At 36.9% G+C, this 16,967-nt stretch overlaps 1 protein-coding gene across 2 annotated transcripts in view; it reads right to left on the bottom strand.

The window, feature by feature from the left end:
- Nucleotides 1-16,195, bottom strand: part of RBM41 (RNA binding motif protein 41) — a 103,474-nt gene extending 87,279 nt beyond the window's left edge. Inside the window, exons 1-5 of one of the 2 annotated variants that reach the window (XM_054576922.1) lie at nucleotides 16,139-16,195; nucleotides 12,957-13,073; nucleotides 12,196-12,388; nucleotides 11,708-11,912; nucleotides 9,683-9,754 (exon numbers count right to left, since the gene is read on the bottom strand). In XM_054576922.1, coding sequence (XP_054432897.1) covers nucleotides 9,683-9,754; nucleotides 11,708-11,912; nucleotides 12,196-12,388; nucleotides 12,957-13,073; nucleotides 16,139-16,146 — 595 coding nt within the window. In that variant the 5' untranslated portion in view covers nucleotides 16,147-16,195. The remainder of the gene's footprint in view (nucleotides 1-9,682; nucleotides 9,755-11,707; nucleotides 11,913-12,195; nucleotides 12,389-12,956; nucleotides 13,074-16,138) is intronic. The other variant, XM_054576923.1, reaches the window with a different exon arrangement.
- Between the last annotated feature and the right edge of the window lie 772 nt (nucleotides 16,196-16,967).

Below are 16,967 nucleotides of genomic sequence, written 5' to 3' on the forward strand. Positions count from 1 at the left end.
AATAGTAACTCAAAGTCCTTGCTGTACTTAAAAAAAAATCACATGGTCCTTTCCCTAGTTGAAATGCTAGGCAATGAAATCTATAGTTTCAACTCTTTTTATCTCATAGAAATAAATATGACACTTAAAGTATGTAAACATATTAGGTAATGTTATTATTTATGTCTTAAAATTTAAGTTGTAACTATGTCATGGGAAATATTTTAAAGGTAATTTGTATTCCCAGTGCCTGTGCTATGCTTTTTAAAGTTTGTATATATCAGATGTATATTTTTGGTTTGCCATAAGCTACTATTGTAATTTTTTTGGCATTTTGTTCATAAAAACATTTCTGAAGGAAAGGTAACTTTTCAAGTATTGTAAATAAACACATTTTTACATTTAAAAAAATAATAACAAATTTTTTAAAAAAAAAATGGACATAGGACCTGAATAGACACTTCTCCAAGGAGGACATACAGAAAGCCCACAAACATAACCAAAGATGCTCAACATCACTAGCCCTCAGAGAGATGCAAATTAAAACCACAATGACATATGACCTCATACCTGTCAGAATGGCCATCATTAATAAATCAACAAACAACAAGCACTGGCGAGGCTATGGAGAAAAGGGAAACCTAGTGCACTGATGGTGGGAATCCAGATGGTGCAGCCACTGTGGAGTACAGTATGGAATTTCCTCAAAAGATTAAAGATGGAACTGTCTTCAGAGCCACTGGTTCTGCTGCTGGGATTATACCCTAAAAATCCTGAAAGACTAATTCAAAAGAACTTAACATCATTAATTCAAATAAAAACCTAACCCTGCATCTACAAGAACCAGAGGTACAACAACAACAAAGCCCAGAGTGAGTGGACAGAAGGAAAAAATCAAGATCAGAGCAGAATGAAATGAAATAGAGACTAAAAACACAATTCAAAGGATTAATAAAACCCAGGAGCTGGTTCTTTGAAAAGATAAACAAAATCGACATGCCTTGAACCAGACTCACCAAGAAAAAACAGAGAGAGTACCCAAATAAATAAAATCAGACACCAAAGACGAGAAATTACAATAGATACAACAGAAATATGAAGAATCATAAGAAAGCACTACAAATAACTAGATGCCAAGAAATTTGAAATCCTGGGAGAAATTTACAAATTTCTAGAAACATACAATTCTCCAAAACTGAGTCAAGAGAAGGAAAAATACTGAATGGACCAAAACTAGTTAGTAAAATTGAAGCAGTGATCAAAAAACTCACAGCACACAAAAGCCCTGGACCAGACAGCTTCACAGGAGAATTTTACCAAACATTTAGGGAAGAGCTAATCCTAATTCTTCTCAAACTGTACCAAAAAACCCAAGAGGGAAGACTCCCAAACTCCTTTATTAGGCCAATATTATCCTATCTAAAATCAGATAAAGACACAACAAAGAAAGAAAACTACAGGGCAAAATCACTGATGATCATAGATGCTAAAATCATCAACAAAATTTGGCAAATGATATCCAGCAATACATTAAAAAGATAATACACCAGGATCAAGTGGAGCTCATCCCAGGAATGAAAAGATGGTACAATATACACAAATCAATAAATGCATCATCACATAAGCAATATAAAAGACAAAAACCACATGATCATATCAATAGATGTGAAAAAGCATTTGAGAAAGTACACGACCCATATATGATAAAAACACTCAGCAAAAAAGGAGCAGAGGGAGCACACCTCAAAATAATAAAGGTCATATACAAGAAACCTCCAGCCAAAATCATACACAACGGGCAAAAACTAAAAGCCTTCCAACTAAGATCGGGAACAAGACAAGGTTGTCTGCTTTCACCACCTCTATTCAACATAATATTGGAAGTCCTAGCCACAGTGATCCCACGAGAAAAAGAAAAAAAAGACATCCAAACTGGAAAGGAGGAAGTAAAATTCTCATTGTTTGCAAATGACATGGTAGTGTACCTAGAACACCCTATTGGTGTCCACGAAAAAAATCACTTAACCTAACAAGTGAATTTGGCAAAGCAGCAGGATACAAAATCAATATTCAGAAATTGAAGGCATTTTTGCACACCAACAATAAAATATCAGAAACAGAAATCAGGAAAAAAAAAAACCCATTTGCTATAGCAACAAAAAAAAATAAAGTACCTAGGAATAAACCTAACCAAAGAGGTAAAAGACCTGTCTGTACTCAGAAAACTACACAACACTGAAGAAATTAAGGAAGACACAAATAAATGGAAGCATATATAATGTTCATGGATTGGAAGAATTAATATCATCAAAACGTCCATACTACCCAAACCAATTCATGGATTCAAAGCAATCCCTATTATAACACCAATGAAATACATCACAGATATAGGACAAACATTCCAAAAATGCATATGGAACCATAAACAACCCCAAATAGCCACAACAATTTTGAGAAAGAAGGACAAAGTTGAAGGGATCTCAATACCTGACATCAAACAATACTATAAGACCACTGTAATCAAAACAGTATAGTACTGGCATAAGAACAGACACATAAATCAATGGAACAGATGAGAGACCAGAAATAAACCCATGTCTCTATGGTAAATTAATATTTGACAAAGGGAGCAGAAGCATAAAATGGAGTAAAAATAGCTTCTTTGACAAATGGTGTTGGTAGAGCTGGACAGCTACATGCAAGAAACTGAAACTCAGCCACCAACTTATACCATATACAAAAATAAACTCAAGATGGAAAAAAGACAAATATAAGTCTTGACACTGTAAATGTCCTAGAGAACATAAGCAGGAAAATTTCAGATATCCCATACAGCAATATTTTCACCTATATGTCCCCTAGACCAAGGGACCTAAAGCAAAGAATAAACAAATGGGACTTCATCAAAATAAAAAGCTTCTGCACGGCTAAATAAAACATCAGCAAAATGAAAAGTGAACAAACTGTATGGGAAAATATATTTTCCAGCAATACATGGGACAAGGGTTTGATCTCCAAAATATATAAAGAACTCACACAACTCCACTCAAGGAAGACAAACAATTCCATTAAAAAATGGGCAAAGGACCTGAACAGACACTTCTCCGAGGAGGACATACACAGGGCCCAGAGACATGTGAAAGGATTCTCGGCATCACTAGCCATCAGAGAAATGCAAATTAAAACCACAATGAGACACCACTTCACACCAGTCAGAATGGTTGTCATGAACAAATCAACAAACAACAAGTTCTGGCGAGGTTGTGGACAAAAGGGAACCCTAGTGCACTGTTGGTGGGAATGCAGACTGGTGCAGCCACTGTGGAAAACTTTATGGTGTTCACTCAAAAAAACTAAAAATGGAACTGCCTTTTGATCCAGCAATTCCTGTGCTGGGATTATAGCAAAAGAATCCTGAAACACCAATTCTGAAGAACTTATGCACCCCAATGTTTATAGTTGCACAATTTATAATAGTTTAGTCCTGGAAACAGCCTAAGTGCCCATCTGTAAATGAATGATCCCCAAACTGTGGTACCTTCACACAATGGAATACTATGCAGCAGATAGAAAAAAGGAGCTCCTACCCTTCACAACAGCATGAATGGAACTGGAAAGCATTATGCTAAGTGAAATAAGCCAGGCGGTGAAAGGCAAATACCACACGATCTCACCTACAAGTGGAACCTAATCAACAAAACACACAAACAAGCAAAATATAACCAGAGACATTGAAATAAAGAACAAATTGACAGTAACCAGAGGGGTTGGGGTAGGGGGGTATAGAGGGAAAGAAGGGGAAGGGTCAAATCAAGGAACATGTATAAAGGACCCATGGACAAAGCCAAAGCAGAGTAGGATTGGGGGTGAGAGGTGGGGGGCAACTTTTTCTAGTCCTATCTGACTTATAAGATAAAGGCGCAAAGCAATAATCATAAAACTGTTGATGAGCTTAAAATTAATAAAAAGGTAATCTGTATGACAATAATAGTATCGGGTTGGCCAAAGAGTTCTTTTGGTCTTTTCTGTAGGATGGCTCTAGTAGCGCTTAGTTGTCTTTAACTTCACTCGAAACAATTTTGTTAGGTTGTATTGTTACAGCTGTCATAACAGTGTGCATTTAAAAAAACTTATCAAAATTGGTGAGTTTTTGTGTAGCCATTTTAATATTGAAGGTGGAAGAAAATAAGCAACCTTTTTGGCTTATTATGCTTTATTATTTCAAGAAATGTAAAAACGTAACTGAAATGCAAAAAATAAGATTGGTGCAGTGTGTGGAGAAGATGCTGTGACTGATCAAACATGTCAAAATGGTATATGAAGTTTCAGGCTACAGATTTCTCGCGGGATGGTGCTCCACAGTCAGGCAGACCAGTCGAAGTTGACAGCAATCAAATTGAAACATTGAAAACAATCAGTTATACACCATGGGAGATGGCCAAAATAGTCAAAATACCTAAAGCAATAAAGTTACTGGTGAAAATGAAAAAATGTGTCTTATTTTACAGTAAAAACTTAAGAACTTTTTGGCTGACCCAGTACAAAGGAGAAAGGGAACAGGCCTAAATAGAAACAAAGTTTTTGAATATTGTTGAAGTTGGTATTAATAAAAACTAACTTGTTTAAGATAAGATGTTAATTATAATCCCCAGGGCAACTACTAAAAGAACAACTTTCAAAATAGTAAAAGAAACAAGTTAATTAAAATGATATACTGGAAAAACCCATTTAACATTAAGGAATAAATGGAGTAAGAGAGGAACAAAAAAGATATAAGACATATACACACAAAAATATCAAAATGGCAGATTTTATAAAGACTACTTTATTAACTGACTTCAATTAAATACCTTAAATATAAATGAACTAAACACTTTACTGAATTGGAGAATGGGTTAATAAGAAAACATGATCTAACTATTTGCTGTCTACAGTTTAGTTGCTTTAAAAAGGTTGAAAGTAAAAGGATAGAAAAAAGATATGAAATGAAATGAAAAAAAGCAGCAAAGTAGAGCAAGGTATGAGAATTTTGAGTCTTCCTTCTTTTTACCTTTGTAAGTCTAGCTAAAGGATTCTGAATTTTGTTGCTCTTTCTAAAGAACCAACTTTGGGTTTGTTGATTTTCTCTATATTTTCAATTCTCTATTTCATTTATATTGACTCTAATTATTTCCTCCCATAAGCTTTATGTGGGCTTAGTTTGCTCTTCTTTTTATAGTTTCATTTTTATTTCATTAAGATTTTATTTTCTTAGATCAGTTATAGGTTCACAGCAAAATTGAAAGAAAGGTATAGAAATTTCCCACACAGTACCCTGTCCCCACATATTCATAGCCTCCTCCACCGTCAATATTTCCTATCAGAGTGGTACATTTGTTACAAATAATGCACCTGCATTGACACATTTTAATTACCCAGTCTATAATTTACATTACAGTTTACTCTTGGTGTTGAACATTCTATAGGTTTGAACAAATTTTGATAGTTTCTTAAGGTAGAAGTTTTGGTTATGAATTTGAGATCTTTCTTTACTAATATGAGCACTTACACCTTTAAATATCCCCTTAAATAATGCTTTTTCTACATTTCATAAGTTAAGATGTCCTGTTTTGAGTTTTTTTTTAACATTTTTTAAGACTTTATTTATTTTTAGAGAGGAGAAGCGGGGTGGGGGGAGAAAGAGAGGGAGAGAAACATCAGTGTGTGGTTGCATTTCACGTGCCCCCTACTGCAGACCTGGGCCACAACCCAGGCATGTGCCCTACACTGGGAATCAAATCAGTGGCCCTTTGCTTCACAGGCTGGTGCTCAATCCGCTCAGCCACACCAGCCAGGGTTAAGTTTTGTTTTTATTCATCTCAAAGTATTTTCTAATTTCCCTTGTGATTTTTTTTGATACACTGGTTATTCAGTAGAGTGTTATTTAATTTCCACATATACGTAAATTTCTTAATGTCCTTCTATCATTGACTTTTAATTTTATTCTAATGTGAATGAAAGTGGTAAGAGTGGACATCCTTGTCTTATTCCTGATATTGGAGGAAATTTTTAAACCTTTCACCATTAATTACGATGCTCACTATTAACATAACTATATGACTAATTGATTTCAGGCAATAATGCAAAAGCAAGTAAATGGAGAAAGAATGCTCTTTTGAACAATTAATGTTGGAATAATTAGATATTCATAGGAAAAGAAATGAACCTCAACCTAAACCTCACACTTTATATAGACATCAGGTCAAAACGGATCACAGATCTAAATGTAAAATATACAACTATAAAACTGATAGAAGGAGACAAAGGAAAAAATCTTTTTCATAATCTGGTATTAGACAAAGGGTTCTTAGATATGAAAAAAAAACAAATCATGATCCATGAAAGAAAAAAATAAGAAACTGGATTGTATCAAAGTTTAAAACATTTGCTCTGAGGCAAAAAACTTGTACACTGAAAACTACAAAATGTTGCTGAAAGAAAAAGGAACAAATAAATGGAAAGACATCCCATGTTCATGGATTGAAGACTTAATATTATTTAGATGTTAATATTACCCTAAGTGATCTCCAAGTTCAGTAAAATCTCTATCAAAATCCCAATGACAACTTTTACAGAAATAGGAAAAGCCATCCAACACTTATTATGTTATTTCAAGGACCACAAATAGAGAAAACAATCTTGAAAAAGAACAAAGGTGAAGGTCTTACGCTCACTGATTTTGAAACTTACTACAAATCTACAATAATTAAAACAGTGTGGCACTAGCATAAAAACAGACATATACAAGTATACCAATGGAACAGAATGGAGGACCTCTCATATTAATGGTCAAATTATTCTCAGGGAGGATGTTAAGTCCATTCAATGGGGAAGGACAGTCTTTTCAACAAGTAGTACTGGAAAAACTAAATACTAACATTTAAAAAATGAAGTTGGAGCTTTATACCATATACAATAAGTAACTCAAAATGGACTAAAGACTTAAATGTAAGAGCTAAAACTATAAAACTCTCAGAAGATAATATAGGAGAAAAGCCTTATGACATTAGATTTGGTAGTGATTTATTGGACATGACAGCAAAAACACTGGTAACAAAAGAAAAAATTGAGAAACTGGACTTCATCAAAAATAAATCTTCTGTGCATCAAAGGACACTATCAATAGAGTGAGAAGACAACCTAAAGAATGTGAGAAAATACTGGCAAAACATATATCTGATAAGGGATCAATATCCAGAATATATAAAGAACTCCTACAACTCAACAACTAAACAAACAACCCATTTAAAAAATAGCAAAGGACTTACATAGACATTTCTCCAAAGATATACAAATGGCCAAAAACCACATGAAAAGATGTTCAACAACATTAGTCACTAGGGAAATGCAAATCAAAACTAAAAGGAAATACCACTTCACAACCATTAGGATGGCTATTGTAAAAAAAATAATAGAAGAAAATAAGTGTTGGCAATGGTATGGAGAAGTTGGAGTTCTTGTGCATTGCTGGTGGGTATGTAAAATGGTACAGCCTCTATGGAAACCAGTACAGTGTTTACTCAAAAGATTAAACACAGAATTACCATATGATACTACTTCTGAGTATATACCAAAAAGAATTGAAAGCAGGGGCTCAAACAGATACTTGTACATCCAGGTTCATAGCAGTATTATTCACAGTAGTTGAAAGGTAAAAGCAATACAAAGGTCTATTGACAGATGAATGGATTTTAAAAACGGGATGTATCTATACAATGGAATATTATTCAGACTTCAAAAGGATTTGCCCTGAGCGATGTGGCCCAGTTGGTTGGGTGTCATCCTGCAAAGCTAAAGGTTGCCAGTCTGATTCCTGGTCAGGGCACACGCCTGGATTGCGGGTTCAGTAGCACGTACGAGAAGCAACAGATGGATGTTTCTCCCTCACATCGATGTTTTTCTCCCTCTTTCTCCCTGCCTTCACCCTCTCTAAAAGTAAAGAAATATATTTTTTCAAAAAGGAAGGAAATTCTAACACATGCTACAACATGGATAACCTTGAGGATATTCTGCTAAGTGAAATAAGCCAAACACAAAAGAACAAATACTATATGATCCCACTTACATGAGGCACCTAGAGTCAAATTCATAGAGATGGAAAGTAAAATGGTGGATGTCAGGGATGAAGAGGAAGGGGGGGGAATGGGGAGTTACTGTTTAATTGGTACAGGGTTTCAGGTTGGGGAGATGAAAAAGTTGTGTAGATGGATGGTGGTAATGATTGTACAACAATGTGAATATACTTAATGCCATACAACTGAACACTTCAAAATGGTTAAAATGATCACTTTTAGTTAGATATATTCTACCACAATAAAAAATTTGCTCTGCAAAAGACAGAGTTAAAAGAATGAAAAGACAAGCTATACACCTGGGATAAATATTTGCAAATCAGATATCCAACAAAGAACTGTGGTTAGAACAAAGAACTCTCGAAAGTCATCAGGAAGAAAATAAACAACCCAATTAAAAAAGAGTAAAAGACTTGGACACTTTAGCAAACAGGATATAAGGATGGCAAATAGCATATAAAAAGATGTTCAACATCATTAGCCACTAAGAAAATGCAAATTAAAACTACAATGAAATACCACTTCACAGCTAATTGAATAACTAAAATACCAACAATACCAAATGGCTGTCAAAGATGTTGAGCAACTGGTAATCTCATACATTGCTGGTGGGAATGTAAAATGGTTCAGCCACTCTGGAAAATGGTTTAGCAGTTTCTTATGAAGTTAAACAAACACTTACCATATGACCCAGTAATCCCACTCTTAGATATTTACCTTAGAGAAATAAAAATTTTATGTTCACACAAAAACCTGTACAAGAATGTTCATATCAGTATTATTCATAATCACTATAACCTGAAAATAGCTCAAATACACATCAGTGTGTGAATGGATAAACAAACTTTGGAACATCCATACAATGGAACATTACTTAGCAAAACGAATGAACTATTTGGTACACACAGCTTAGATGAATCTCAAAGGCATTATGCTGAATGAAAGAGGCCACTCTCAAAATATTACATATCATGTGATTCCATTTCTATGACATTGTATAAAAGATAAAACTACAGTGATGGAAAACAGATCAGTGATTGCCAGAGATTATGGGTGCAGTTGGGAGTGACTATCAATGGACAGTATGAGGAAGTTTTAAGGTGATGGAGCTGTTCTCTATCCTGACTGTGGTGGTGATTACATGAATTTACACAACTTACATGATTTACAATTCACAGAATTGTACACCATAAAAAAATCAGGCAATTTTATTGTAAGTTCATTTCAAAAATAAAAGAAAATATTAGCTATTATATCATCATTATCATCAATAGTTTTATTTTACTGATTAATAAAAATATTCAAAATTACTTGTGAAATAGGATCTCAAAAACATTAAGGCTGTTTTATGCCTGGTACAATAAACTTAAAGGTATAAAGAAAAAAATCAACAACACTAAATGTAAAAGTTTTACAACTTCTACTAGCTCCTTTCTTTAATATTCTGTATCAGGATAATATGCTCCCTCTGGATCATTTCCTATTAAACATTGTCATATACTGGATATGGAATTAAATAGCACTCAACTTAGAAGTCTGGGACCCTAGGTTACATTCCTAAATCTAACACTGTAAGAAAACTCTCGACTTGCCTTTTGTGCCTAATTTTATCTTCCTCTTCATTGAGGTCATGTACTTGTCTGCACTTGTCTTTTTGTGGTATGCTGTGAAGGTTTAAAGCAAGGAGTTTCAAAGATAGGAAACAGAACAGATTCATACACCACCCACCCCCCCCCAAATACTAGGCACTACTCTTAAGTGATTTACACGTATTACCTCAACCCTCCTAACAATTCTACTATATAGCTACTATTAATATATTCTCATTTTACAAATGAAGAACTGAAGCATAGAGTGGTAACTTGCCCAAAATCTTATAGCTAGTAAGTGGGGAACCAGAAATTTCCCAGGAGTCTGCCTGCAGAACCCATGGTCTTAATCAGTGTGCTATGTTTCTCTACAAAAGCCTGTTCATTTGTTCTTTTCCTTCCTTCACCACTGCTCTTCCAGGTCTATGGTCTCTAACAAATCATTCATTCATTCTCATGGCTTTACCTCTCATCTAAGCATAGATGATTCCCAATTCTGTAGATCTAGTTCTGACCTCTCTCCTGAGCTTCAACTGTTGCATTTCGAACTGCCTCCTCAATATCTGCGTTTAATGATCCTGCCATTCTCAAAAATTCAACATGTTCAAAAATCAAACTCATCATTTTCCTCAAAATTTCCCCATAAAACTTTCTTAATGTTGACAACTATTAAGTCACACAGCCTTGAAATATCTGGATTGCCTTTGACACATTCCTCTCCACTGACCCTCCTTTAGGTCTCATGCAACAAGTTTTACCAATTCTTCCTGTGTAATGTCTCTTACAACCATACCTACTTCTCTTTCTAATTCCATTACCATCATTCCAGTCCATATCTTCATGCCTAAATGACTGTATTACCTCCTAAATCATTTCCCCTGCTCCCATTTCTTCCTTTCTCTCATCATACAGGGTGGGGCAAAAGTAGGTTTACAGTTGTGAGTATGAGAAACACGTAGTTTATTCTTGTATTACTATTTATTAATTATTGTATTATTTTCCATAAAAATAACTGTAAACCTACTTTTGCGCCACCCTGTAGTTCTTGGTCACCAGAGTAGTCATTTTCAAACACTGTTTTTCTCATGTTACTCCTGGCTTAAAAACCTTTAACCATATCCAAACTAACTGAATTACTTTGTACAGGCCTATACTGCTCACCAAAGAAAGGTAAAATATTTTATTTACCTTGTCTATCACAACACCCCTGAATACACCATAGTGCTGACAACATCTGCTGCAACTGAAATGCTTTTCCCTCTGCTTCCTAAACAATAGGTAGTATTAAAAGAACATTTAAATCTTACCTCCTCTGAGAGGCCTTCTTGAGTCATGCCAATGCATAGTAGCCTTTCCCTCCTCTGAACTCCTACAGCACTTAACAACCGTACCTAGCATTGTTACTAAAATGTCATGTTTCTCTCAAATCAGACTGTAATTGGTGCAAAGCCAGGAACCATTTCTTAAACTTCTGTGCACTTTCCCCAGTGCCTAGCAAAGCTTATCTATTAAACTCATACTTTCTGGTTAAGACAAAGACCATCACTCTATATATTTTGTGTGAATTTACAGTTTAGTGCAAAGACCTTTTACAGTCTAGTCTCACTTACCTTTCCAGTGTCATCTCCTGTAATTCCCTACCAAGCCTTATACTGCCTGCCACACTGAACTTTTCATTGTTCTCCAGACATACCAGGTCCTTTTACAAGCCTGTTCCTATTCACCTGTTACTGGTAATTCCCTCTTTCCCTTGTTAACCTGACAAATGCCCATTAATCCATCAAGACTTAGTACAATTGTCAATTCCTGACTCCTCCAGCTAGACTTAGATGTTCTATGTTCTGTGCTCCCTCAGTATTTTATTCACATGTCTACAGGCAGCAATTAAATACATGACTACACATTTTTCAAGAGTAGTGATAGGTTGTCTTTCTTCTACCCCCTTCGCTAACTCTTCATATATAATGCCCTGAGGGTGAATCTCTCTCTCAGTGAAAGAACATATCAAAGTTAGTGGAGATCACATACCTTGGTAATAAAGGGCCCTAAGGAAGGAGTGACGATCAGCTCCCTGAAATAAAGACTTTTCTATTTCCATTTCTCGCCGGGTCAGCTGTTTGCTCTTTGCAAATCTCTGTGGCAGGCAAAGGATGCGCTGACGCTCTGAGATCCTTTCTTCAATATCTTGAAGACAGTTCTGTATTGCTTCAGGGGTTGCCCTCAGTCTCGTCCTCTGAAACCAGAGAAAGGAGAGGGCATACATCATAGAGGACACACCCTGAAAGGGATGGTCTGATGCCTCAAGAAAGATGATCATAGCCCAGAAATGAGCATTTATCAATGTGGTAGCTAATAAGTCAAGGAATAGCTTCTCTTTTCCCTAGGTCCCTGTCCTAGAAACTAAAGAAGATTCAGACATAAAACTCAGATATGAGATAACTAAAAATAAAAAGGTTTTCAGTGCCAAATGCAGAGATATTACTCTTTATTGTCCAAAACAAAATTGCTCCACTCACCTTTTCACCTGAAACATGGCTCTTCCATATCAAGATTTCTGTTTCATTGAGCCCTAGTTCCCTGAGAGAAGCAGTTTCCTGGTCCTTCTCATGTAGAGTTTGGAACTGGGACAAAGTCATAGTCCCAGCTGCTTCCTTCCCAAAGGGCTTGTACATAGTACCAGGAGCAAAGCTCTCCTTCTTAGATACACATCTGCAAACCAAGAAGGAAAAGAGTAAGAACATCTTCAGGTTACCACAATTCACAGAAATGGGGCTCACCATTTAAAGAGGCATGATGAAACTCACAGGCAACTTGTTCTCATGCCCTGTTTCTAGACTGAAGTACCATTGCAACAATATGGAATTCCACCAATAGTCCCCTCATCCAGGACTAATAAATAACTGAGTCAAATATTTATTTATTGGGTACCTACTATACATCAGACACTGTGCTGGGTACTGAGGATTTAAGAGTGAAAAAAGATTAAAAAATGGTTTCTGCTTCTGTGGAAAAACAGTAGAGGGAGAAGCAAGTAAACAAACAATGATAATATTGGGTTGTAAGTGCTATGTGTGTTAGAGGAAGACACAGGAAAGGTACTTAGTGGAATTTGGGAGGATTTGTAGAGGAAGAGGCACAGAAGCAAAACCCTGCCTAATATGTAGATGTTCGCCAAAGAAAGGGGGGTAGGGGAGGAGTGGTCCACCCAGGTTTTAGAAGATATCACCTGGAGGTGAGAGTCTGTGACATTCCACTTGTTTGCAAAATCAATACGTACTCCTCAATGGAGACAGAGGTGTCAAGTTGATGCTGAAGGAGGCTTTTCAGCTGCCTCTCCCCTTCTGTTTCCAACTCTTCCAGGACATGCTCATCACTCTTCACACAGCTGTTTACCCTGAAGTAGATAGATGCAGGGATAGATACAGAAAGTAGAAGAGATAGTGAAATCTCAAAATATATTCTTTACCTATATTATCTACTTTTAGTGATCTCATTTGTTCAAAGACCCTTCTCTAACAATTCATTGCCCTTTATTATTCATTCTGCAAACATTTATTAAATACCTACTTACACATAGCACATTGTAAGGTACCAATGGACTCGAAAGTATTTTCAAGACATACGCACTATCCTCAAGGAGTTCCCAACTTATTTATGGGGAGGGACCATATATGTGTGTATGTGTTGTGTCCGTGTGCCTGGAAGAGAGGAGAGTAGGAGAAAGGAGAAGGGAGGGGAGGGGAGGGGAGGGAAGAGGACAGGAAGGGTGAAGAATGACAATACAAAGAAGTATATGCCAAATTAACAGGAGTTCACAGAAGAAAGATATAATTAGGTGCTAGGAGGGTAAATGAAGGAAAGAAGACAGAGAACAAGTATGAGGAGATGTTCTGGGGGATAATGCCAAGTGCAATTTAGCTGGCATTGGAGGAGTAATTAGATTCAGATTGTGAATGACCTTAAATACTCCAACTAAAGGGTCTGGGCCTTAATTTATAGGTATTAGAAAGTAATTTATTAGGTAGTTAAGCGACATGGTACAAGTGATGGTTTAGGAAAAAGAATGTGGTCATAACATGCCTTATGGATTAGTAGGAAAGAAATCAGAAAAACTAACTAGAAAACTATTCAATTTATCAAGGATAAGGTGATGAAAGTCCAAACTGAAGTGCTAATAGTGGTCATAAATGAAGAGATAGATGAGAGAGGCCTTTTGAAGGTAGGGGTCAAAGAGAAGTAAAAGATAAGTCCAAGATTTCAAGCTGTGAAACTGAGAGAACTATGGTAGCAATGAAAGAAAGAGGGAGCTCCACATGAAATAAATGGTTTGGAAAGGGAACATCAGTATTGTTTTAGCCATGTTGAGAGAGCTACCTATTACAATTGAAACACCATCATGAAGTTCCAGGAAATATTAAAAAACATATTGAGTCCGAGGTGACAGTATAAGTGATATTGGCTAAAAGGAAAGTGAGATATGAGAGAATTGTTGCACAGATAAGTCTCAGGCTGAACGTGGAAATACCAAGTCATTAGTAGTGTCAGGATCTAGAGCTGTGAAAGAGGAGATCTCCAAAGGAAAAAGTGTCAAAACAAATGTGAAAGGGTCTTAACATTTTATAGACTAGGTACTGCAGTGTAGAAATCTAGGTAATGCTAACATGAGCCAACTCACTGTAAACAACTGAAAACACTTATTAGAGTATAATGAAATAAAAGAACCATTTAAATAGGCAACAGATTATAAAAGACAAAAAGATTGAGCTAACTCCATGAGGAAAATAAATATTAACATACTTTCCTTATAAAATAACCCTTTATTACTGGGGCCTAGGGACAGTATGCCTCATGATTATAAGCAAGATTTTCAGCCCTGGCTGTTGTGTCCATGTGCCTGGCAGAGAGGGGAGTGGCAGAGAGGGGAGGGGAGGGAAGAGGTTTGAGCACTGGCCTGCGAACCAAAGGGTCCCGGTTAGGATTCCCAGTCAGGTCACATGCCTGGGTTGCAGGCCAGGCCTCCAGTAGGGGGCGCAGGAGAGGCAACTGCACATTGATGTTTCTCTCCCTTACAATCTTTAAAAGAAAAATGTCATGCTCTAGAAAGACATACCTATTTTGGGATATGTTAAAATATACTTAGGCCCAGGGTTTTTAAAAAATTCCTTTTAAATATCTTAATTTTTATTTGTTACTTAGAATTCACAAAGTTCTTACTCAGTTTAAAGTGGCTTTGAAATGAATAAATCATAGCTAAATATATCAGTACACATGCATCCCAAAAAGAAATGTTGAGTAAAAAAGAGCAAGTCACAGAAAAACGTATACAATATGTGTCGATTGATATAAAGTTAAATATGGATAAAAGGAGCAACATTTTGTTTAGGGATAAATTCCTCGGTGGTAATACTACTTTTTTTAAAGCAAAAGAATGGTCAGCACAAAATTCTGGATAGTGGTCCCCTCAGGACGGAGAGAGAAGCAATGGCATGGGGCACACAAGGGACTTCTAAGGTACTGGTACTATTCCAGCTCTAAAGCTTGCAGTGGGTATGAGTCTAGTATTCTTCTTTAAAGTTTATATATACATTATTTTGCATGTATGAGATATATGATAAGAAATATTTTTTAAAAAGTCATTTTGAGGCAGGGTAAATCAGAACCAGTTTTTTAAAAGATGAAGAAAATGACACTGTAGGAGAGCACAGTAACAGTAAGAATTTTAAATACACCGCCCTATGTCAGAGCAATTATCTTCCTTTAAGAATGAATACAAAACTCATTTAATGAGGATCCTTTAAAAAGGCTTGTGTGCTAATTGAAAAGCTCAGGCTTTTAACAATGACCCGCCAAGTTAAAGCTGCCATTTCCTGGAAAACCAGTAGGGGGAACTGCTCATAGCAATGCCTTCCTTTTCCTGACCCTGAACCGGTTTTGTACTTCCCTTCTAAATTTGCAGAAACAAAGTATGACTTACTTTAAGATTTGAAAACGCTACTTGCCCGCGGGGCCCTAGCAACTCTTCTTTCATACACAAATACTACAAATAAAGGGCCCACCCTGGTCCCCTTTGTGAGAATAGGGTGGAGGTACAGGGTTGGAGCTGGCCTGGGTTTCTCAGGCGCTAGACATCAGGCGGCCAAGAACCTTTACCTGAGGGGTTCCATGTGCAATAGGAAAAAGCCACAGCGTCCGTCCGGCTCCCGGCGCCCGCGCCGTGGCTTAGATACCTGGGCTGGACGGGCATTCCTATGGGAACCCGCAGCCGCGGCGGCCCTCCCTCAACTTCGCCCTGCAGGCCCGCCTAGCCTGTCTCCCCTTCATCCTCTTTTGTCTTCTCTCCCCCCACGAAACCGCACCCCGAGAATGTGACATACCCCAAACACAAAACAATAAAAGCCATTTTAAGTTAAAAGGTAAAACAGAGCTCCCGTCGTCGCCTGCTCTCAGACGAGACCTTACCTCTTCATGTTTCCACAGGCCCTTATCTCTAACTTGGGTAAATAGACCGCGGACTTCAAGTCCCAGAACTCTGCGCGGCCGACTCGAAGGAGATTGTGGTGGAGTGCGGAGCTCTGGGAATTGTAGTAACGCAGAACTAAAGAAAGGGAAAGGAAAAGTACCTATTGAGTAACCCGGTATCTTGTAAATCGTTCAAGTATTTCTCTTGAATTTCTTTTAGAAGTTAAAGGCAACGCCCAAAATATTCAGCTCATAAACCGAGGAATCACCTTTGACTTCCTGACTCTTTGATTCGGTATCACCAAATCCTGGCGCCTCCAGTTTCTCTCAAATGTATCCTGGTTAGCCATGCTTCTGCCTCCAAGGACATATTATCCGGCCTACCTGCTGTTTCCAGCGGAGCCTCTGGTCAATCCACCAATGCAGCCAGAATGCTCAGAAACAAGTTTGACGACATCACTTGTAATAATGGTGCTCCTCTTGTAACAGAGGTTTACAAGACGTTTACTTCCTCACATTCAGAATTCCATATATATTCAGGCCCGTGAACATTTTAATTATAGTGAATCAAAAGAGGGATTTAGCATAGTGCTTAAGAGCATGAGCTCTTACTTCCCAGAAAGGGAAATAATGTACGAAAAGAAAGTTGTTTAATCTCACAAGTGACATGGAAATTTCAAAGTACATTGACTAAAAAACACCTGACCTATCAAGCTCATCAAAAACATGGGAAAGTCTAAGAAACTGTCACAGGCAAAGGAACCAAAAGAGACGTGGTAATGACTAAATATAATGTGGTAACCTGGATGGCATCCTGGAACAGAAAAAA

This window comes from Pteronotus mesoamericanus, unplaced genomic scaffold (assembly GCF_021234165.1).
Source record: "Pteronotus mesoamericanus isolate MK-2021 breed Mesoamerican mustached bat unplaced genomic scaffold, CSHL_Meso_final contig_37, whole genome shotgun sequence".
Classification (NCBI taxonomy): Eukaryota; Metazoa; Chordata; class Mammalia; order Chiroptera; family Mormoopidae; genus Pteronotus; species Pteronotus mesoamericanus.